This window comes from Neovison vison, chromosome 1 (genome assembly GCF_020171115.1).
Source record: "Neovison vison isolate M4711 chromosome 1, ASM_NN_V1, whole genome shotgun sequence".
In the NCBI taxonomy this organism is placed as follows: domain Eukaryota; kingdom Metazoa; phylum Chordata; class Mammalia; order Carnivora; family Mustelidae; genus Neogale; species Neogale vison.
The window spans coordinates 95542530-95566925 of NC_058091.1; the positions used below are offsets into that span (position 1 = coordinate 95542530).

Consider the following 24396-nt stretch of genomic DNA (forward strand, 5'->3'; position numbering starts at 1 on the left):
ACACTAGCATTTTATTTTGCAGCCTTTTTAGAAATAACTTCTGTAAAATGTCCTAAAATGAAACAATTAACTAGAAAACATTTGTCACTATCACAAGCTGGGGCACTTAAGGCATAAATTCTCACATCAGCCCCAAAAGACCATCAGCACATAATGACCAAAGCCCTGATGTAGCACGCCTGAGGACACCCTGGTTGCTTAACGTATTTCTGGGAAAGAGCTCTTAAAACCCACTGGGCTTAGAAACTCCAAGGTGAGTCTCCTTGGAGGTCCCCTCCCTCTCTGGGAGTTTTGTACTATCACTTAATAAACTCTGCTTTGCTGCCCACCATTCTTCGTCTGGTCTGCCTCTTCTTTCTTCGAAGTGGCAAGCCCAAGAACCATGGGCATTAAAGGAGAAGAAATTTTGAAACGATAGTTAGTATATACATGTGAATAAATTACCACTTAAATATATTTAAAACCTTTTCTAGTCACTATAGTATTTTTTCTGATTTGCTTTTATTTACTTGTAAAATAAAATATCTGCAATTTCTAATTATTTTCTTTCTAGCCTAGAATATCTTGTCAGTTAGGGTAGAAGGTACCACAATTCTGTTGATACCCTCTGGCAGAAATGGCCAAGACCTCAGCTTTAGCTAAACAAATTCAGTGTAATGCTCATCACAGTGAGGGAGACCACATTTTCATGTGGAACCCTGGGGAGCTTAGTAAAAGAGTCAAAAACAATATCCTCTTAGGAAATAATAGTTGAGGAGAACATTAGTGGGTTTTAGAGGAAAAGTCTTCAAGAAAGGAAACCTGTAGTGCAGTATTTGAAGAAAATATGTTTGTGTCCTTTGGACCTGCTATATGCCAGGCAAAGCCACTAAAAGAGAATACAAAATCTCCATAAAACCCCTCACTTGGAAACTTAGAACTTCTTGTTTTTAGAGTGATGAATAGAGCCCCAACTCACTGATTTTTTATCATTAATCATGATGTTTATTACAGCTTTCATTGGGGAGGGAGAAGTTAGATCAAAGTCTGCTGTTTCTCTCGGAACATCTACTTAATTGTGACTGTTCAGCTGGGATTCTAACTTACCACTTTTGCTGAATGATATTTTTCACCATGCACAGACTGGTCAAATAACCCTCTTACAGCTTTTAAAGGTATGTGATATGATTTTGAAGGATCTACCGTATCTTCTGGTAGATAGCAGGCAATCCAAAATGTACACGATATTTTATTTAAAGGCTAAATTTTGGTGTGCCCTTTGTGAAGAATTAAAGAGTTAATTACAGACCCAGATACAGTTAAAATTCAACTGCATGTGATCCCAGTCATTCAGATGGTGGTCCTCCTTTGTAGTATCTTCACTTACCTAAGCTCTCACACGCACAAGTCATGACAACAGTACATCTCCTCTCCACAACACTTGTCACAGGCTTTCAAGTATAAAACACACATATTTTGGGATGGAAGACATACAATATAAATACACAGTGTCAGAGAAGGAAGGTAAATTGTGATTTGGGAGACAAATGGGTATTGTGTACAGATATGTAGCAGAGCTTCATACACTGTCAGTTGTTCAAAATTCTCATTTTTTAGGAACCCTTCCATTTTCCCCAACTTTAAGTTGGGCATATGTTTAACAAACAGGTTTTGCTTAAATATTAGACACCTGAACTGGAACCTGAAATTAAGGGATATACCTTCCTTTATTTGGTTGGATAGAATTTCCTGACATTCTCAACCCAAACTAAATGCAGGTGCGCCTGTCAAACTTAGTATGTAAGGCATTCAGGTTGGCTTTTTTTCCAAACACAAGTCTAAATCCTCTCATGTTTCATTCATTGTCAACAAATACTCAGCATTGAGGAGAGGAGAGGAAAGAAGGAAAACAAGAGCATAGAAAAATTCAGATTTCCCATTTGGACTTTATCATGTATAAAGTAACTAAGCCATTTTTTTTGTATTCCCACTAGCATTTCTTAAGAGTTGCTGCCACTGAATGTATTTCACTACCTTATAAAAGCAGAGATCTTATATTTTATTTATTTATAAGAATGGTCTTTCAGGCCAGAGTTATGCTTTCATTGATTAATGTTAATAACATATTTTAAGTGCTTGTTATGTGCTGATAAACTCTTCAGTGCCACAAAGAATCTTCAACTCTTAAAACTAGAATGACTATAATTAATTACATTCCTTGACAAAGATTTCAGTTAGTGAGTCTGTTGTTGGTAACAGTTCAGCCAGAGGAATTACAAATCTTTACCTTCCAATTCTATAACACATGCGATTTCATGAAATGCAGACAGCGTCTGCCATCTGCTTGGTGCCTAGCGGAGAGTCTGCTTCAAGATTCTTTCCTTATACTGTCCCGCCTCTCACTCGCCCTCACTCTCTCTCTCTCTCTCTCAAATAAATAAATAAATTTTTAAAAAGTTAGCAATATACCCAGATCAAAAAAGACAGTCTGCCTTTCATATCCAGTAATTGTCATCTAATACAATTTCTCTAGTCACTTTAATCTCTAGTCACAGCCACCCATTGTGTTACTTAACAAGCATCTTTAAGTACAGAATGCCCCAGGGACACCTGGGTGACACATTTTTGAAGCATCTGACTCTTGATTTCAGCTCAGGTCATAATCTCAGGGTCATGAGTTCAAGCTCAGGTTGGGGATCTCCATTCAGCAGGATGTCTGCTTGAGATTCTCTCCCTCTCCCTCTGCCCTTCTCCCTCATTCTCTCTCTCTCTTTCCCTCTCTCTCTCTCTCAAAATAAATGAATAAATCTTTAAAAAGAAAAGAAAAAAGACACCTGGGTGCCTCAGTTGGTTAAGTGCCTGCTTTTGGCTAAGGTCATGATCCCAGTGGCTTGGGATAGAGTCCCTCATCGGGCTTCCTGCTCAGTGGGAAACCTGTTTCTCCCTCTGCTTGCCCCTCCCCCTGCTTGTTCTCTCTCTCTCTCTCTCTCTCTCTCTCTGTCTCTCTGACAAATAAATACAATAAACTAAAAAAAAAAAAAAAAGAATGCTCTGACTTTCCCCATCATTTGATATTGACTTTACAAAACATAAAGATGATAAATAGTAGTATCCTCATATACTCCCATGTGACCACATTCAAATTGAAGGACTCTACTCATGCCATTGAAATATTCATACTGTTAATTATCTCAAAGCTCAGGTATTGCACTGTGGGCCAAGATGTCCATACAACTGTTCACATGTCACTTGAAATTGCAGCCATTTGAGGAAAGCAAGTAAACTCTTTTCATTTAAAAGTATAGGGCAAGGAAATTAAAATTATCAAAAACACTCTCAATTCCACAAGTATATGCTTTAGAGATTATCCCTTGGTCAGCTTTGGAAGTTTAGAGTAGCAAAATCATTTCTTCCAAATAGATGAAAATATAGGGGCACCTAGGTGACTCAGTCTGTTATGCGTCTGCCATTGGTTGAGTTGATGATCTCAGGGTCCTGGGATCAAGTCCCAAATCCGGCTCCCTGCTCAGTGGGAATTCTGCTTCTCCCTTTGCCTCTTCCTCTGCCCCCTGCTCATGCACTTTCCCTGTGTCTTGCCCTTTCAAGTAAATAAATAAAATCTTTAAAAAATTAGGTGAAAATATATTAGATGTCAGAACCTCTTTGTCATTTTCTATTGTACCCCATTCACCTGGGTCTCATTCCTTTTTATTTTTTCATGAGATCTTAGCAGATAGTGGGTTTGGGATCCAGAAAATGTCCATCTTTAAATCAAGATTAGTATTCACTGCTTTTTATACCATAAGTCTAAATCTGAGAGAAAGGAAGGGGTGGGGTGAAAATACTCATGCTGTATGCATGAGGCTTTTCACCTGACACCATAAACTCCTCCCTATTAACAGGTGTGCACACTTTTTTTTTTTTCCTCTCCCTTCTCTTTCCACTAAGGACTAATTGGGAAAGTAGGCTTGAAGAATAAACTCACCATTTATGAAGAAGGAACCACTGACCTGATAGAAACTGAACTCTCAACACCAGGTAAGCATTCCTTCCTTAAAATAATAAACTTCAAATCATTAATTAAAATTGCAAGAAGAAATGGGAGAAATAGGGAGGAGAGATGAATTTCAGCATTATACAGGAAGGACATATCATAATTGGGTTTATGGGGAAAGATATTTGCTTTTTGTTTTTGTTTTTCTATTTCAAATTTTGATTTGGGGAAAATAAGCATTACAAAATATAAAATCATTTGCACTGATGGGGCACAACTAGAGAAACAGGTAAGAGAGGCATCTCTGAAAGGAAAGCCTATCATCTAAAAAATAATTACAAGCATCAGATCACAAGAGCTTTAAAAAAATTCCCTGTCTCACTAACAGATGTCCTCTCCCCCACAGATGTCATGTAAGTGCTATGTTACCTTATAAAAGCAGAGACCTTTTATTTTATTTATTTATAAAAACGTCTTTCAGGCAAGTGTTATGCTTTCATTGATTAATGTTAATAATATATTTTAAGTGCTTGTTCTGTGCTGATGGACACTTCAGTGCCCCAAAGAATCTTCAACTCTTAAAACTAGAATGACTATAATTAATTACATTCCTTGACAAAGATTTCAGTTAGTGAGTCTGTTGTTGGTAACAGTTCAGCCAGAGGAATTACAAATCTTTACCTTCCAATTCTAGAACACATGTGAATTATGGGGAATTTATAATTTATTGGTGAGATAATGATACTCTGATCTTGTAGTTCTCAGAATTAATGGTTGTCATTATGACTTTCTAATATAAATCAAAAATCTGTAAAATATATTTTCTGCATCCATGAGAATTTCTTCATTCTGCTCTGTGCCCTTAAAACTATCTTTGTATTTCATAAGAGAAAGTTCCTAAGGAAATTCATCACTGTTTACTGAAAGAACATTGTCCACTGGTGTTCATTAATTATAGTGTCTTCCCTCTGTTAACCCATGAGAGAAATGTCTCTCTGATTTTAATGTCACCAATATTTGTCACCTAGCAAATTTGTGAATAGAAAAGTATATTGAAGCCAGATCAAGGAGGGTTTTGATTATTTAGAAGTTAGAGAATTTCATTTAGAGATAATACAAATGAAAAGTCAAGCAAATGCTTTGATAAAGAGCATAAGAATAATTTTTTAAAAGATTTATTTATTTTAGGGAGAGAGAATGCGAGTGAGCCAGAGAGTATGAACAGGGGCAGAGGTAGAGAGAGGGGGAGAGAAGTCCTCAAACAGATTCCCCACAGAGCACAGAGCCTGACGTGGGGCTGGATCCCAGGACCCTGAGATCATGACCTGAGCCAAAATCAAGAGCTGACGCCCAACCCTCAGAGCCACCTGGGTGCCCCAAGAGTGTGAGAATATTTTATGGACAAACTGAATCCCGTAACTAATCATGTTTGTTTCTCTTACATTGGCTGCCAGGAAGCTTACAGTACAAAATGTGCTCTCACCTGCTGCAAATCCCCTGCTTCTCATTGTTGGTGGTGGTTTTGTTCAGCAAGGTTACAGGGATCACCATCTGTAGGGAAAACGTAAGATTAGGTTCCTGCAAGCCTCTGGTCACAATGTTTTTATCAGAAGACCAACACAAACCTTTCCTTTTTAAAAATTTACTTTTAAAGATTTTATTAATTTTGTTGAGAGAGAGAGCACACACAGAAGCAGGGGAGGGATGGATGCAGAGGGAGAAGCAGATTCCCCGCTGAGCAGGGAACTTTATGTGGGTCTTGATCCCAGGCCCTGAGATCATGAACTGAGTCAAAGGCAGCTACTTAACCTGCAGAGCCACCCATGCATCCCAATATATAACCCTGTTTTATGTGTACTTCTGTTTAAAGACACATTCTTTAACACTTGCTGATTTTTTATCATTGAACTCCCAGTCAAGAGCATTATAACCCATAATTGAAAAAAGTTTGTGTCACACATGTATGTATCTTCTCAGTAAGACCCATCACATTCTTTTTGCCATAGGAACACTAGACAGCACTGAAGTACTATACTTGGGACTTTTTTAAAAGATTTTCTTTGCTTGTTTGACACACACAGAGAGAAAGAGAGAGAGAGAGAGAGAGAGAGACAGTGAGAGAGGGAATACAAGCAGGGGGAGCGAGAGAGGGAAAAGCAGGCTTCCCGCAGAACAGGGAGCCTGATGCAGGGCTCCACCTCAGGACTCTGGGATCATGACCCGAGCCGAAGGCATATGCTTAACGACTGAGCCACCCAGGTGCCCCTTGGGACCATTTTAAACAGTGAAATGGCCAGCCGAAAGCGAACACCACAAAAGAATGTGGCACAAATACATCGTTATAAAGGGCTTGATTAGAGTTTAAGAGCTGGAAAGAGAGGTCAGCTTCTGCAGCATCCGCTGATAATACTGGCTTCGGAGACTCAAATATGTCCACAAATGACTGCAAAAACACCATCACTATGGGTTTGGAGGGTTCCAGGTGAATCTTAGCAAGTAGGTGAATTCACAAATCTGGAATCTGTAAATAAAAAGGATCAACTTTGTATGTAGAACTCTAGTCCATATGCTTTGTCTGCTGGCCTCACTCTTGACCCCATATTATGTTTACACCTCTGTTTTCCCATTGCCTGAATTTTAATTTAAACTTAATTTTTCATCATATATTTTACTTACACTTACAAGTGGTTTCAGGAACTTTAAGGAATAAACCAGGCAATAAAGCAAATCGCCAACAAGTTCTTAGAATTCCTACCGTTTGTGCTAGCTACTTTGCTATGTATCAAGACATAAAAACATCTCTAGGCATCAAATGTAATAAGAGATACATGATCAGTTTCTCTATGAAATAATTCTATCTTATTTTCTCAAATATTGAATTAGAATAAATGAATGTATTTAACATGAGGATCTGCTAAGAAGTTAATATTTTATTTAGAGATAGCATGAGGGAGTGAAATGTCAAGCAGATACAACTGTGAAAAGATGACGCCTACATCTCTCCTTCCTTTGCTCAACCTGAACCCTGGAAACTCGATCTTTGCAAAGCTTCTCCTATCGGCCCAGACTATGAGTACTAGCATCCAGGAAGCTGATTTTCTGGTGCTGCCCCTAGTGTCTTTTCGGAGTCCTGGAGAGAACTACAAACACCTAAGGTGTCCCACTCAGCAGACGCAGGCACAGGACTTGGTCACAGAAAATATGCTTCGTCGAAGTTCAGACTCATGTAAACCATATGATGGAGTTGCATGGTGGATTTTAAATCATAATCAAACACTTGAGTATCTTATAGTCACACAGAGCTGCCACATACTGAAATCAAGTAGTAGCGTCCTCTATTGGGGGGATGTGCTGTACAGGAAAAAATTCACTGCAGTCTCAGAAACAACAGGTTCTCATGTCTAATTGAGGCATTTTTGCCATCCTAGTGTCTGCTTGTTGAGAGTAAATGGATAAACTCTAGTTCATCAAATATAGAGAAAAAAGTTTGTTTAATTCAGTTGAGACATGATTGGAATGTTGGGGGTGGTGAAAGTTTTCTTAGGGACAAAAAGCAGGGGATAGGAAGTCCCCAAATCTAGAAAAAAATAACTGCCTCTGAATGGTTGAATTGCATGCGTTATATTAAGTCCCTTTTTTGTTCCTTAATTTTGTCTAACTAAACAGAGTCTCAGCCTTTGTTCACATCTGATTCTTTATCTTCAACCTAGGTGTTTCTCTGCAAGTGGCTTCCTGTAAGCACCTGATACCTGACCCACTCACATCTTCCATCTTTGCCCCACATTGTAAAAAGAAGTTTCCCTGCTTACCCTAAGACTCTTACTCTGAGCTTCCTCTTAACCATTCAACAAGCACTTAGAATGCCCTTTTCCTCTGTGCCAGTCCTGTAGGTGCTGGAATACAATAGAGCACAAAGCAGACACGGGCCCTTTCCTTCTTGTACCTCCCAGTCGACTTGAGACAGACTCAATGAAAACACAAACAGATGTGAAATTACAACTGTTTCTGTGTCTCAAAGGAAGAGTTGAACGTACAGTGAGTGTGTATCATAGGAAGACTTAACCTACATGGATACTCACCTCTTTCCTGGATTAGGTCATTAACATTCCCTACTTCCACGTGCTCTCTGGTGTCCCCACCCCAGTGCCTCTCATCTTCCCTCATCAGAGGGAGCAATGGCATTCCGAATTGCACCCACTGAAAACAGGACTTCAAGGATGTTCCTCGGGAGATTCAAATGGTAACAAGCAAAAACTAAACACATCCCTCTGCGTTCTCATTAGGTGTGGAATTGCTAGAGTTCTGGAGAAGATGCTGGTGCTCAACTGTTCTACCAAATTACTGATCCTGGAAAAAATGTTGAAGAGTTACTTCCCTGAATCACTCAAGGTATTCTACACTTAAGCGCTCTCTTTTATTTCTTTATTTTATTTATTGTGAAATAAGGTCAGACTTGTGGCTGTTTCCCCAGTTTTTCTGATGTCAGGACTTTCCTATTAAACCTATTGAACAGATGGTTTCCCACTCATCTCCTGCTAGAGACTGATCCCATGCAGCATAGATATGGCTGTGATAATTATTTTTTTGACAGTCACTCTAGATGACCTCTAGGAAAATTTAGGTGGTGCTGGACTAGACTATTTCTAGGTAAACTCAAGTTTTAAACTTGTCTTAATGGCAGAAGAGTATGGATTACGTAGCATTGCTCATAAGAACATAACTTAGGTTCACAACAGAGCTGAGGTCCAGGAATCATAAAATTTTTCTGGCTATTTCAACATCTTTATTTATTTTTTTCAATGGCTTTGTTGGTCATAAAGCCTCTGTTGAAGTCTTCTCAAAGCCTGTGAGGGCCTGCTGATAACTCAGAACTACTGTGGAAAAAAACAATCATCACAGATTACAAATAAATATGAGATTTAAAATATTTTAAGCACTTGGAGAAAAACATGCGAAGTGCAAAGAAATTGTCTTTGAGGGCTGCAAGTCTCAATCAAGGAGATAGCCCTACAATATGGGTTTTCAAATGTAAGTGGCAGGGGGTATAACTCAGTGGTAAGAGCATTTGACTGCAAATGTGACGGCTGCTAATAACCCAGAAGAGATATAATGAATCATAATTTCTAATGACAGAGACCAGAGAACTGTGTATTGGGCTCACACCCTTGATAATCCTTATTTACTCTAAACTTTAACAGAAGTTATCTAGAGCACTGTACTGGGGTGATTAAATCTAGTCATCTTGCCTTATGGATTATGCTTAAACTATGTGTGGTAGGGAAAATCTGAGTGATAATTTGGGAGCATATGGTTAAAAGAGTACCAAATGGACAGTCCGACTCAAAATGTCCCATTTTGAATGTGGACACTCTGGAGAATAAATGTTTGACCCACTCTTTTGCCAAAGAGAAATAAAAAGGTTTTGGTGACCTTCACAGGGTCATCTAAGATCACATAATCATCAAGACGAATGATGGGCTCTTACATTATAAATAGTATGTGGGTAGTACTTTGGCATACAAATAATTTCAGTTTATTTTATCCTTCCAACAACTTTGTAAGATGACTATTAACCCATTTTAGAAATAAGTCCAAAAAAGGCTAAAGAGTCCAAAAAAGGCTAAAGCAAGTAAAAAATCAGTTGAATCCTGGTTCCTTTGATTTCATAGCTACTGCTTCTCTTCTAGCAACTTAACTACCAGACACCCAGGTGAGGAATCATAAAATTTTTCTGGCTATTTCAATTTTTTCGTTTTCTTTTTCTGTTTTTTGTTTTGTTTTCTTGATACCTCCCGTAGTGCTTGGCATGGGGCTTTGCCCATATAAGTACTCAATAAAATATTGTTGGTTGGTTGCTAGCAGTTTATGAAATAGTTACTTATTAACCCTCACCTGTTCAAATCTTATTTTCAAGGACCTCTGAATTCAGATTAGTTGAGTTGCTCAGAATAGTAGGTATCATTTTTTTAACATACTTTTTATGCTGTCTCATTTAAACTTTATAAAACCTATTAATTCCTCTGTAATATTAAAAACTGAATAAGCAGGTAATTACATTATACTTTTAGAGATATTATAAAATCCCCTCCCTTTATCTAAGTGCTAGAGTTCAGATTTAAATCCAAGCTATCAGATTCCAAACTGCATGGTTGTGGTTTTCTGTTGTTTTTCATTGTTGGTTTTTGGTTTTATTATTATTATTTTTTTAATCCTTCTCATAACACCACTTGAAGTAAGAGTTAAAGAAATGAAACACGTAGGCACAAATCAATGCCTTCCTCATATCATCTTCTCTTTAAAAGCTGCTTAGCTTGGCACTCTCGATTTCTCATTTTCTGTACACAGAGTCTCTTCACCTTTGAATCTTTTTCTTTTTTTTCAGTTACTGGATTGTTATATAACATCTGGCTTGGGTTCTCTGACCATAATTTCAAAATACCTCTTCAGTTACGCTATGCCCTTTAGAGAATCAAAATGATAAAGAAACAATTGTTTTGTTGTTTCACACTTCCTCCATTTTTTATAATCTGATTTTTTTAAGTTTTTATTTAAATTGCAGTTAGTTAACATATAGTATAATATTAGTTTCAGGTGTACAATTTAGTGATCCAGTGATTCCATACGTGACCCAGTGCTCATTACAACAAGTGAACTCCCTCTTAACCCCCATCACCTATTTCACCCATCCCCCCTCCTACCTCACCTTAGTATTTCAGTGATTAAATATCCCTCTAAATTTCCTTCACAAATTCCAACTGCTCATTCTTCCGGCATCCTTACTTCCCCTAGCTACTTCCCCTCTCCTCTCAACACACAACCTTTGAATAAATAGGTGTTAAAAGAATTTGTTTCATTGTCTTCAACCAATGCCAACTCTTTCAGTTGGTTGCAAAACTCTTATAAACAAGCCATTTTTTTTCCCTTTCACAATCTGAATATCAGAAAGAATTTTTTTTCCTTTTAACTTTCTCAACATTGCAATCATATTTAAGCTCCATTTTTAAATAAAGATGTATGGTTTCTTCGTGGGAAAAAACACTTTAATAAATTTATAACTATGTATATATAAGATCAGCATCCCTAAAATTTAATAATTAAACAGAGCAAGCATGACCCTTCCAGTTTAATTTAGTTCTCGGGTTTTCATTAAGTGTGATCCATGTCACATGTTAGTACTAGCCAGACCAAATTAAGGAAAGATACATTCTATAAGAAGATTTGAGTGAGGTCCCAGATTGGGAAAGAGAAAAGAGAGTTGAATAATGTTCTAGGTATTGAGGTGTGTGATTTGAATCATGGTGTGATAAAAGAGGTAAAAATGTAGGTTCTAATGCTCCTATAATTTAAATTGGTTTTCACTGAAGTATAACACATACTAGAAGGTGCACATAACATGATTATGCCACTCAATGAATTTTCATAGAGCAAATACTTAAATAAGTTGCATTCCAATCAAGAAAGAACATTACTTCAGACAGTTTCTCCCAGCCCCCCAGTGCTCTTTTCCAAACATCACCTTTCCCAGCTCTCCATAAGTAACCAGCATCCTGACTTCTAAAGCCATAATGCAGTTTTGTCTGTTTCTGAATATAATGTAAATTGAATCATGTAGTATATCTTTTCGTATCTACCTTCTTTTGTTCACCATTAAGTTTCTGTTTTGTAATTTATAGTATGAATATGCCACAATTTATTCATTTTTTCCCACTGTTGATGGACACTTCGATTGTTTTCAGTTTCTATCTATGATGAAAGTGCTGCCAAGAACACTAGCCTGTAACTCACTCACGTTGTTACCAACACAACTTCTTCTCTATAAGCACCCCTGGCATATGAAGGTTGTTTTATAGGGATGGCATCTTTGATTCTAAGTGGAGAAAAGAAATATGAAAGGGTCATATGAGAGGGTCAATATGAAAGGGTCAGAATTCTTTTTTTTTTTTAATAGATTTTATTTATTTATTTGACAGAGAGAAATCACAAGTAGATAGAGAGGCAGGCAGAGAGAGAGAGAGGGAAGCAGGCTCCCCGCTGAGCAGAGAGCCCGATGCGGGACTCGATCCCAGGACCCTGAGATCATGACCTGAGCCGAAGGCAGCGGCTTAACCCACTGAGCCACCCAGGCGCCCCGAAAGGGTCAGAATTCTAATACTTGGTATTGTTTAGTCAACAACCAGTTGATCCACTATGTCAGACTCCATGTATATAGCAATGAATAAGACATCGTTATGACCCTCAGCGAATGCTTAGAGAGCCTTCCTCTATCAAATCTGAAAGGCAAGGGGCTTTTTGGGGGAGAGGAGTTACCCTCAGTGATGTTTAATTATAACTCAGGGTTGAAGGAGTAGTTGCATTAAGCAGGTTATTTTTGGAGAGTATAATAAGCTTCAAAAGCAGCTGAGCATCAAAATAACTGTGGAATTGTAAAAGATATTATGAGCCCTAAATCCATACATCAGATTCTGATTCCTTCTGTAAGTGTTTATTATTGACCCATGTGCCATCTAGTCAGCCTGTTGTTTTGGTAACTCTCATTGTTGTACAGTAAAAACCTAAGTTTAGGGAGAGTTTTCATAGGTTTTCCTAGTTTTTGTTTTTAATTTAGTTTTTTTTTTTAACCAGTTTTCATGTACAATAATGAAATAACAAGAGAAAAGTTTGTACATGTGCATATTGTATATATGTGCATATGAAAAAATTTCCCTACTCATGGCCACAACTATACAATACAAGAAGTGAAAACAGTAATATGCAACTGAAAGAGTTAGACTTGTCTCTCTGGGTTCTCTGGCTCAGGTTTATGGAGCAGTGATGAACATGAATCGTGGGAATCCCTTTCAGAAGGAGGTGGTGGTGGATTCGTGGCCAGACTTCAAAGCTGCTATCACCCGGCGACAGAAAGAGGTACAGATTGGAAAGGACAGAGTAACAAAACAAAATGAAACAAAATACCCCCTAAAAACCCAAGAGTTGGCATCAACTGGAAAGAAAAGATTGGGTAAAGGGGATATTATAACCATTACAGTCATATATATTAGCTTAATAAGGTACATATTTCACCATTAATTTTTTTAAATGATTTTATTTATTTGAGAGAGTACAAGAAGGGAGGGGCAGAGAGAAGCAGACTCCCCGCTGAGCAGGGAGCCCAACACAGATCAGGATCCCAGGACCCTGATATCATGACCTGAGCCTAAGGCAGAGGTTTAATCGCTGAGCCACCCAGGTGCCCCTCACCATTAGCTTCTAATTTGACTGGCTTTGGAGTTGCAGACATGGAAAATGGCTAGCTTAAATGTGTTCAATAAAGTGTTCCTTTAGTGTTTCACAATCTCTAGAACCATGAAGGATACGTACTTGTGCATATTTGTTTTTCCTCTGGTTTGATGTTTTCTTGTGACCAACAACTTTGGTAATGTGGTAAATGCATGACATCTGCCCCATTTTGCAAGGACAAAGAGCTCACGTGATCAAATATGTTGCCCTGACCACATTAGGAAAATTCTGATAGTTCTATTTAATTCTTGTTGGTGGCTCCATTAAGTTATACCCTTTCCATTTTTTTTTTAAGATTTTATTTACATATTTGACAGAGAGAGACACAGCGAGAGAGGGAAACAAGCAGGTGGGGGGCGAGGTGTGGAAGAGGGAGAAGCAGGCTTCCCGCTGACGAGGAAGCCCAATGTGGGCTTGATACCAGGACTCTGGGATCATGACCTGAGCCAAAGGCAGATGCTTAATGACTGGGCCACCCAGGTGCCCCCTTTACATTTTTATAAATAAATAAAATCCTAGAAAAAGATGGAATAAGGATCTTAAAACTTTCCAAATACCGGAAGAATAATCAAGCAAAAGTTCCAAAATATCCGTTCCTTCCCTCACCAGAGTGTATTAGCCACAATCCTATCTAGCCATTGTTTATAGGTAGCTGATTTTGGCAGTGGAAATGATCTAAACATTAAGCTGCCAATGTACTTAATTTATCTAGGATTTAAGTTACCTAGAGGACATATTTATGTTTTTACAATTATGTCTTCTGTCCCAGGCTGAGAGAGATAACCTGGACCATTATACTAATGCCTACGCTGTGTTTTACAAGGATGTCAGGGCTTACCAATGCCTGTTGGAAGAACATGATGTTATTAACTGGGATCAAGTTTTTCAAATACAAGGTGAGATCAAGCACAGACACTAGGCAGTCTTCTTTTTCACATTTTTGTCATATACATCAAATAGATTATGATATCTGTTTCACATATATGATAATATATATACTTAAGTGCACAAATTCATAGATATACACTTTATATAGTTACAATTTTTGTATTACAGTTTCCTAAGAACACTTGTTTTACTCCTAAAGAGGCTTGGCCTTGGGGTAAGTAGGCACCATTTAAATTGGGCTGCTTCCAAGTGACATTTTCCCCCCACTGTTACTGTAATTTCACAGCATATTTTTCTTTATTCCTTTAATCATTTCCTGTTCCAATCTTTTAAAGTGACTCTAACTTAAGTGTAAGCCAGTAAGTGTAAGCTGCTTCTTTCTGAAGCAGCTGATTCTGGAAAGAGATAATTAACTGATCTGCATCAGATATCCTGGCATGATTTATAAGATAAGAGTATACCTGAGATCCAAGGACACAATTGCATGGTTATCAATGCTAATGGAAGAGCTTTGGCCAAGACCAACAACCTACATTAACAGTTTCTAATACTGTGCATGGACAATTTCAGCTTCAGTGGGTTACTTTTCCAACTTCTTGTGATGACTGGGGAGATGATACCATCAATGAAGTTCTTGTTTTTAACTGTTGCATTGAAAGTGAGTTCCTTCATCATTGGACAGGAAGGCAGGGTCCCCCAGGTCAGAAATACAAAGTCTGGTCATTTTTTCCAGCAGCAAACAGCTAAAGCCCTCTCACAAGGAAAAAGCTCCTGTCTACTTTCAAATGATGACTAAGGCATATTCATGACCTAAAGACTTGGAGTGTTTTATAACATCCCTTTGGAAATGCTCACAAAGGTGTTATAGTGGAAGTTCTGGACTGTCTCTGAATTTTACAGATTTACCCCAGTTACACTGGTGAGACGTGAGATAGGGTTCTACCACTCACTTAGCCAAGCTAGCAAAATTTTCTTGCCGTTATTGCTTGAGTGTGGAAATAAGTAGATCTCTTCCTTGGTATGAAAAATCACAGCAATAATTGGACAGTCTGTGGTACCAGAAGACCCACTCTCCTCAAAGCACCTAAAGCCACCATTAGGATGAGAACATCCTTGTAATTGCCAGTATTTTTTTTTCCCTAGCAGGCCGAACTGTTAGTCACGAGTCAGTCTTAGTCATTTACATCGACACTTCATCCTCCCTGAAGTTAGGTGGGGACAGATGCGAGTTAATAGTGCCTAAAATAGTGGTAAAGGCCCCTCTTTTAGCATGTAACCAGTGTAGGCATTATCTCTGGCTTCTGATGTGGCCTCTTACCTATAGGCTTTGCTGGTAAGAATTATAATTTACTTGGAATACAGAAGAGCTTTTAAGAAGTCATTGGTATCTTTATTCATTTTAACCAAAGCACCTAAGGGCTCTTCCCATAACATCCCCAAATCATGAATGACTCCAAAAGCCAACTACTACCATAGAAAGGGCCAGTCTTTCATCTCGTGCCACAGAATTACTGGTGGGGCTGCCTGGAAAGCCTACAAAAATTAGGAAATGGATGGATGCCTGGGTGGCTCAGTCAGTTAAGCCGCTGCCTTCGACTCAGGTCATGATCCTGGGGTCCTGGGATCAAGTCCTACATCAGGTTCCCTGCTCAGTGGGAAGTCTGCTTCTCCCTCTCCCTCTGTTACTCCCCCTGCTTATGTTCTCTCTCTGCCAAATAAATAAAATCTTTTAAAAATTTAGACAATGGAGCTACTTCAATGCTGGGTGTTCAGAGCAATGGTACATTCTACATGGGAATGTCTTTGTCATTTTTAATCTAAGAGCTGTCCATAAACAAGATTAAATCAGGGTTCACCCACAGTAAGAGCCAAAATCTTTGTGTTGGCCATGAGAGGACAGGGAATGAAAAAGTATACAGCCATCCAGATGGGCCAGGCTCTTTTGTTCACTACTGGTCGTATGGACGTGAGAGAGCTTGTTGACGTGAGCACTAACCTAAAAGTTCCAGAATCTGGCTTGCTGGTACTGTGGTCCCATTAACTGTGGTCCAGTAAATGGTCTGAGTTCTGTCTTATCCAATTAGCAACGCCTCCCTTTCTAAGGAGGTGAGGTGAACAAAGGTAGGACAATTTTAGTGAAGGTTCCTGATGTGAGCAAGGAGAAAATCACTTGTTAAAATGGTAATCGGTGTCAGGGACAGGAGGACATGGTCTACAAACCACGGAGAGATCATCCACAAAATCCAAACTATAGAGATTCTACCCAGCAAACTGGATTCTTTAACAAATAAATGGAAAGAATTTTTAAAGGGTATGAAGGAGGGATAGGCATGTAAAGAAAAGCTGCAGATTAAAAGATCCACCAGAGTAAAAGTGAACAAAATATAACTATAGTGTTTAAGGATTCTCACCCTTGCATAATAAAACTTAAAACAAGGATGTGATTGTCATAAAAAAATTATGATAGTGGTTATTTTTAGTGGAGAGTGAGAGAATTGTGTTTAGGAGAATGGTAAATAGAAGATGGTTACTGAATTTCTATTTTATGGCTTTAATAGTAGATAAAATATGTAATAATGAAGTTACACATTTGTGTTTTTTTAAAGATTGTATTTATTTATTTGACACACAGAGAGAGCGCACAAGTAGGCAGAGCAGCAGAGGGAGAGGGAGAAGCAGGCTCCCCTAGGAGCCTTTCCTCCCAGTAGGCGGAAAGCCTGATGCAGGGCTTGATCCCAGGACCCTGACATCATGACTTGAGCTGAAGGCAGATGCATAACTGAATGAGCCACCCAGTTGCCCCAGTTATGCATTTGTTTTGTGACGTTTTCTCTATTACATCTTATGATCTTAAAAGTTTTTCAAGGGGCACCTGGGTGGCTTATTAGTTAAGTGTTTGCCTTCAGCTCAGGTCATGATCTCTAAGTCCTGGGATCAAGCCCCACATCAGGCTCCCTGCTCAGCGGGGAGTCTGCTTCTCCCTCTCCATCTGCCCCTCTACATGTTTGTGCTCTCCCACTTTGTCTCTTTCTCTCTCTCGCAAATAAATAAAATCTTTTTAAAAAGGTATTTAAAAGAAATATTAGTCTGACTTTTAGAAAGACGTACTTCAATCTAAGAAAAATAAATTTTGTTTGAATTACCATCCATACCCTTCATTAGCTTGAACTATTTTTTTTCAGAGTCTCTTGAATTACTTCGAAATAATTCAGGTTTATAATGTGGGATTCTAGCCACAACTTCTGTAATTTCTAATAGTGTTAACTTGAAGAAACTACTTGGTTTTTCTTAGACTTAACTCCCTGAGAAAGTAGCCAATGCTCAGATTACAGACTCTATTCAACATGATCTCCTATTGTGTATTCATGTATTCTTCCACAGGAAATGACTTACTGGAAGGAGGAAACAAGCTTTTAGATATGGATGGAAGTGGGAAAGTCAATTTCCAGAGGATTCAATTAATCAGGAAAACCTAGAAAGGATAGAGCTGATAGGATTTTGGAGAAGCAGAGCAAGTCAGTTCTAAGTAAACAGAAGCTAACGTGCCATGTGAAGAGCTCTATCAGAGACCGTACCATTCTTGGGTCTCATGCTGGTGCAGTGCCCCGCACAGTGCTTTACATACAAGTACTGAATGAAGATTTATAGATAACATCGTATAGCTGTGATAAATGAGTAGGATCCAAGTGAGTCAAGTTTAGGACAAATCTCACCAACGCGAAATTTATACCTTGATATTTCTGCAATGGGCATCTAGGCAAGAGGCTAGAAGACTCTGTAAGTCAGAATGCCATGCCAACTAAATGTGAGTTCTCTTATGCTTCTAGCTGAATGGTAGATTGTAGACTTTGAGAGCTATACAATTTCTCTTACCTTAAGGAGTTTAGGATTAGTCTGAGAAGTCAGAAGTCAGGAAAGTCCCGCAAGCAATTCCACATTCCTAAGGGATATTCCCATCAGAAGTGTTCATGGAAGATCATGATTGTGAGAAACAACACAATGGGGATCTGGAAGCCCCCATTCAATGTTTGAGAATCAGGCCAGGAGTCGCTGCAATAATTCATATATAGCTCTACAGTGGTTAGGATGATACAAGATGGCAAACTGGTGGCGTAGTACAAAATACTGCGACAAATTTCCTTACTGTGTTTTCAGATAAAATACCGTTTTTTTTTTTAAAAAAAGATTTTATTTATTTATTTGACAGAGAGAGATCACAGTAGACAGAGAGGCAGGCAGAGCGAGAGGAAGGGAAGCAGGCCCCCTGCTGAGCAGAGAGCCCGATGCGGGACTCGATCCCACGACCCTGAGATCATGACCTGAGCCGAAGGCAGCGGCTTAACCCACTGAGCCACCCAGGCGCCCCTAAAATACCGTTTTTCATTATGTCTCTCCATATACAGGGCTGCAGAGTGAATTACATGATGTTTCCAAAGCTGTTGCCAACTCAAAGCAGTTAGGTGTAAAGTTAACTTCCTTCAAGGCTGTTCAATTTTTTCCTCATCTGCTTCTGCCAGACACCAGTTCTCTGTACGTAGACCAAGTTTCTGCATGTGGGATGGGACTTCCTATACAGAAGTACAAAGAGGAGTACCTGAAACACTTAGTATTATTAAGGAATATTTGGGTACCTTGAAGTAAGGCCACAGAATCTAGATATGTCTGTGTGTCATGAGTCCATGGGCCTGTGTGTGTGTATTTATTTTTCTGCTGTGCTTGACAGCTCCTAATTTCTTGCCAAATCAAATCCGTGTCTTTGTGCATAGTGATAAATGAACTCGGGAGTCCTGTATTTTCACAGGAAAATCATTCCTTGGTATGCTCCTCCTCCAAATAATTCAAAATAACCTCTCTTTGAGCCAAAAAGTGCTTAGTGTTTTTTTCATGTTTCAGGGTTGTGGGTAAATGACTGATTTTATAGAGAGCTTTTATTTGAGGGGCACTCAATATTTTAAATACATTACCTCTTGAATCATTTCCACAACCCCACAAAGTACTGTATAATTACCTTTTTGAACAGAGTTGAAGTAACACATAGGAGTAAATTGTAGAGCTAAGAAATAATTCCTAATTCTGACTCAAGAATCCAGTCTTCAGAAGACTTGTTAGTGTTACCTGCATTCTTCTTAATGGGAGAGCCCCTGCTCTGACATTTGCTAGTTACCTTCCTTTCTGCTTAATCTTTCTGAGCCTTGATCAATTTCTTTTTGGGGGGAAATTAACCTATAATATCTTCCTTACACATATTTTATAAACAAATGAAACATGATATTTGAAAAGTACCTACCTCAATGAATGTTAATTTTATTCTAGGGAATATGTTGAAGGGATTTTTGAGCAAAACAAGACTAAAGCTAAAGAAGAATGGGCACTATAAGTCACATAAAGCAATTGGACTTTATTTTTATTTAATTTTATTTTTTCAGTTATTACAATTTTCAAGGACATACAAAGGCCAAGTGAGAGACTAGAATAAGAAAAATCTCATCAATATATGGCTAATCTTGTTTCATCCATACCCCTATCTACTAACTACTTTGAAGGAAATAACCCAGACATTATGCTATTATTCTTAAATATCTTAACATATATTTCTAAAAGATAAAGATTCTTAAAAAAAAAAACAAAACACTATACTAATATCATTCCTGTACAGAGGTTCCAGGACCACCCACAAGCTCACTGATTGGCTAGAAGACCCCACAGAACTCGGCAGAGACAGGCTACAAAGCAAAATCAGCAGAGGTAAAAGGTGCATTGGCAAAATCCAGAGAAAGCCAGGCAGAAGCTTCCCAGAACCCTCCCCAATGGAGTCACATAGGACACGCTTAATTTCCCTAGCAATAACTTGTGACAACACATATAGGATGTTTTTATTGGAGGCATACTTTGCCTAGCACATAACAATTTTCTAGACTCCCAGAGGGAGAGCAGGTGTTCCGCATAAACCACACTGATTGCACAAACAGGTAGGTGCCAACTCCTGTCAGTTCTGGGAACAGCAGGACCCCTGAAGAAATCCAAACTGCCAGCTGCCATCCAAGGGCCAAGCTCGCAAGCAGGCTTCCCTAAAGATAGAGGCCTCAAGCTTGCTGCATCAACTCTGTGCTGTTTTAAAATTTGGTTAATAGTATTTCCTTAAACCAGTTAGTAATTACATTTCCCAAATTAACATAATATTTTAGCAGTTTATTTTGAATAAGCACCTAAATAAAGTTCATACATTGCAATTGATTAATATCTCTCTTACATACAGGTTCCCCTTTCATATTTTTTATTTCTTCCATTACTTTTTGTTGAAGAAACCAGGCTATGTGTTTCGCCATTTTACTGTCACATCCCTGAGATGCTATTAAAAATTTTTCTCTAGCCCCAGTGAGGTCTTTTGAAATCAGATCTTGTTTTAAATTGCTCCCTTCTGCATAGGAAGATATTGTCTTTAACACCTAAGTCAGTACCCAAATTTGTATACCCGTTATTTTGGATACCCTGCCCTTCAGATATAAGGTCATAGTCACTAACTACTCCTGAAACATTTGCCTTAGCAATGATTTTATTTGCAGTGACATACATTTCTTTCTTTCTTTCTTTCTTTCTTTCTTTCTCTTTTTTTGAAGATTTTGTTTATTTATTTGACAAAGAGAGAGATCACAGGTAGGCAGAGAGGGGAAAGCAGGCTCCCCACTGAGCAGAGAACCTGATGCCGGGCTGGATCCCAGGACCATGAGATCATGACCTGAGCTGAAGGCAGAGGCTTAACACACTGAGCCACCCAGTTGCCCCTACAGTGACATTTCTGCGTGAGGCTTCTTTGCCTCAGGATTTTCAGCCTTTGTTCATTTTCAAAAGTAAGATATTCTATCAAGACCATGATTGCTTGTATTTTTTTTAACCCTCCTTAGTGGGTAGATTATTGTCCCAGTGCCAGAGCCCACAGTACGCCTAGAATGTCAGCTAATTGTGGAACCACTAATAAAGAGAAAACACAAAATATACTTTATAAAGATCATAGCAAGAATGACATTAGCTGTTATGGGGGATGGTCTTATGATACTGATAATTTCAAGAATGAAAGCAAATTCTGAAGCAAAACCAGCACCATAGACTTTCAACTAAGTAAACCATCCCAGTTCTTAGAAATTTCAATAATTCCTATCCTTGCCTTTATCTCAATACCATGAGCTTTTAGATGTTTTTCTAGATCTTTTAGGGGAAGGTCTAGAAGGACTGGCATTTCTTTTATTTAAAAAAATTCTTTTTTAATATTTTATTTATTTATTTGATAAAGATCACAAGTAGGCAAAGAGGCAGGCAGAGAGAGAGGAGGAAGCAAGCTCCATGCTGAGAAGAGAGCCTGATACAGGACTCGATCCCAGGACCCTGAGATCATGACCTGAGCCAAAGGCAGAGGCTTTAACCCACTGAGCCACCCAGGCACCCAGCACTGGCATTTCTTGAGTATCTATACATGCCTAGAACGTTAAGCAATCTATACTTTTTTCCTGGCCATGGATACATAAAGATACAGTTCTAGCCTATTACCTTTATTTATTTTTTTATTTTTTTAACCAAGGAAAATATTAGGTGCCCAAGAATGTGGACTTGTTCAAAGCTTCACAGAGGGTGTCAACAAATCTGAGAACTATTTTACAGAAAAATGAAATACTTGCCCTAATCTATATGAAGGTGAAAAGAAATGGGCATAAAATGTGAAGGAAAGACTTCAATTTCATATAATGAGGATTTTCTCCTACCAGAAATGAAACCCTGAAAGATGTTCATAAGTGGGAAGTGATAGACAGATTCCAATTCATTGAAAATATTTTGGTATTGGCTAAGTACACCTCTGGAATTGTTTCTTAGTTTGAATCAGTGCAAGAAGAAAAGTAGCTGGTGTAGTCCTAGGACCCCACGTTCACATTTCTTCTCATGTTGTTTCCTTCTAGAAAGGGTTCTGTCCCACAACTAAATTACCTGAGTGTTGCTGATGCTGATCTACTCAACCGGACTTGGTCTAGGGGCGGCAATGAACAATGTCTCCGATATATCATGAAACTCATCTCTTGCTTCCCCAGTGTATGTGTCCGGGATGACAAGGGAAACCTGGTCTCTTGGTCTCTTACAGACCAGTTTGCCACCATGTGCCATGGCTATACCCTGCCAGAGCATCGCAGGAAAGGTTACAGCAAGCTGGTGGCCCTCACACTGGCCAGGAAGTTGCAAAGCCGGGGATTCCCCTGTCAGGGCAACGTCCTAGATGACAACACAGCATCCATAAGCCTCCTGAAGAATCTCCAGGCTGAGTTCTTGCCCTGTCGCTTTCATAGGCTTATTCTCACCCCTGCAGCTTTCTCTGGCTAAGTTTACCTCTAGCCCATTGGAACTCCAGCAATTTTCTTCTTTTCCCTGAACATACATACATTCTGTATCTGGCAATGAAGGGAATGTTCCAACTGCAATCAGAAGAATTGAAAATGGCCGGAGAAGACACGCAGCATCAGCCTGAGAAGCCTGCCTTCTCCCTGCGTCAGGGCTCTACAGGAAATAACCAGAGACCAGAGACAGCAACGGCTGAGAGGAGGATGATTATCTTCCTTTGGGATGCACCGCAGGAAAAAGGTTCTAAAGCCAGCAGTTCTCAGCCCAGTTATAGAAATGACTGCCTGAGAACAGTGACTTAACACAGGAGCATGTGGCTACGGCTTCCTTATTGCTGCCTGGGTTTCTGCTCTGGGTGGTCACAGCCACCCAGCTCCCCACTACGGCAAATAACACACCCCCAGCCTGCTGCGATGTCTCTCTAAACTCTTCCTACCACTTCTGATCCAGCTCTTCTGTAGAATACCCTGCTTTTTCCCCTTTAATGACTGGTTTTCCACTTCTGCTTACAACTCGAGTCTATCACCTTCCCTGGGGAATGTTCCAGTGCAGTGGTTCTCACATTTTCATGCACTTCTAAATCACCTGGAGGGCAGATTGCAACACAGACCATGGAGCGTCTTTCTCCACAATCCCTGATTCAGTAAGTCTGCAGTAGGGCCCAAGAATTGGCATTTCTAAAAAGTACCTATTGCTCAGTGGTCATGGATGGAAGAAAGAAGATACAGGCATTTTAAATGCTAGAAACAGATGGAGTCAGCATAGGACTGGACCTTACCTATCACCTATTCCAGCTTCCTTCTTTATAATCTGCTTTCTCATTCACATTTTCTCATTCACATCTATAGGTGTGAATGTGGGTATGCAGATGCACACATAAACGTACTCTCATTGATGCATTAATACATATATACATTTCTTTCATATTTTATATATGCATATGTATAAACTCAGAATTCTGATAAGAATTTAAACTTTAATTCATTGCATATGAATACTTGAAGGTTCAGGGAAAATAAATGACTTTTTAAAGATAATACAATCGGTGTTAGACATCAAGCCAGTATGCTGTCATTTTTATTTCAATCTATTTTTTTGGTTACTAAATCATGTATCTTTTCTGTAAAGGAAATTAAATGCCTAAATAATTAAATAAATATCATCAGCCTTTTATCTTGTCTTGATTTTTTTTTTAATTTGGGTTTCAATTTCTTTTGTGTATATATATCTCTCAAGGATTGCAAAGGAAGAAATATGCATCACCAGCTAACTGTGTCCTTCCATTTACAATAAAAGCAGGTACAGACTGAACGGTGAGATTGGTCTAGTTTGTATAAAGTGGACTCAGACATAGAGAAAATACTGTTTTCTTATCCCAATAGAGGCCATAAAATCCCAACTACAAAGATAAAGGAAGATCCAACTTTAGGTGTTTATTCTGAGAGAAGTAAACAAACTGACCGAGAGAATCATTTTAATAAAAAAACAAAACTCCTTGGGAGTGAATATATGCTTAGGTCATCCTGACTACTGGTTACCTGGAAACTTATGCTTGGCTTCAGAGGGAAGAACACCAAGTAATTGGAGTCCATAAAGCTCTTGGGAAAATATGGTCTACGTTCTGCCCCAGGGATGCTCATTATCTTTAGTGTTGATTCAACATGATTATTGCTGCCTGGTATATGACAATAACATTATAGCCTTACTTTATTCTTAGTAATAACATGCCTCTAGTTTATCTAACGTTCAACTATGTGCTGATCATTGTGCTGAAGAGTAGATATATATAACTTAATCCTTGTGAAAGATTGGAATTATCTTATCATGGGAATTCTGGCTGGGAGATGTCATGACTCATCAAAAGTCATGCAGGCTCCAAG

The 24396-nt window shown here is 38.8% G+C and overlaps 1 protein-coding gene across 1 annotated transcript; it reads left to right on the plus strand.

Annotated features, from left to right (window-relative positions):
- The first annotated feature begins 8280 nt into the window (after positions 1-8280).
- On the plus strand, positions 8281-22506 carry GLYATL3 (glycine-N-acyltransferase like 3). The gene is made up of 5 exons (XM_044237489.1): positions 8281-8362; positions 12770-12877; positions 14019-14145; positions 18541-18667; positions 22084-22506. Exons 1-5 carry the CDS (start codon positions 8285-8287, stop codon positions 22496-22498), a joined length of 855 nt encoding a protein of 284 aa, XP_044093424.1. The 5' UTR covers positions 8281-8284; the 3' UTR covers positions 22499-22506.
- Positions 22507-24396: the final 1890 nt, after the last annotated feature.

Bases quoted from the DNA above. Each gene is read 5' to 3' on its own strand.
- GLYATL3 (XM_044237489.1), top strand. From the start codon at position 8,285: ATGCTGGTGCTCAACTGTTCTACCAAATTACTGATCCTGGAAAAAATG. The intron at 8,363-12,769 runs GTATTCTACACT...TCTCTGGCTCAG, and splicing joins ACTTCCCTGAATCACTCAAG to GTTTATGGAGCAGTGATGAA. The intron at 14,146-18,540 runs GTGAGATCAAGC...CTCCATATACAG, and splicing joins TCAAGTTTTTCAAATACAAG to GGCTGCAGAGTGAATTACAT.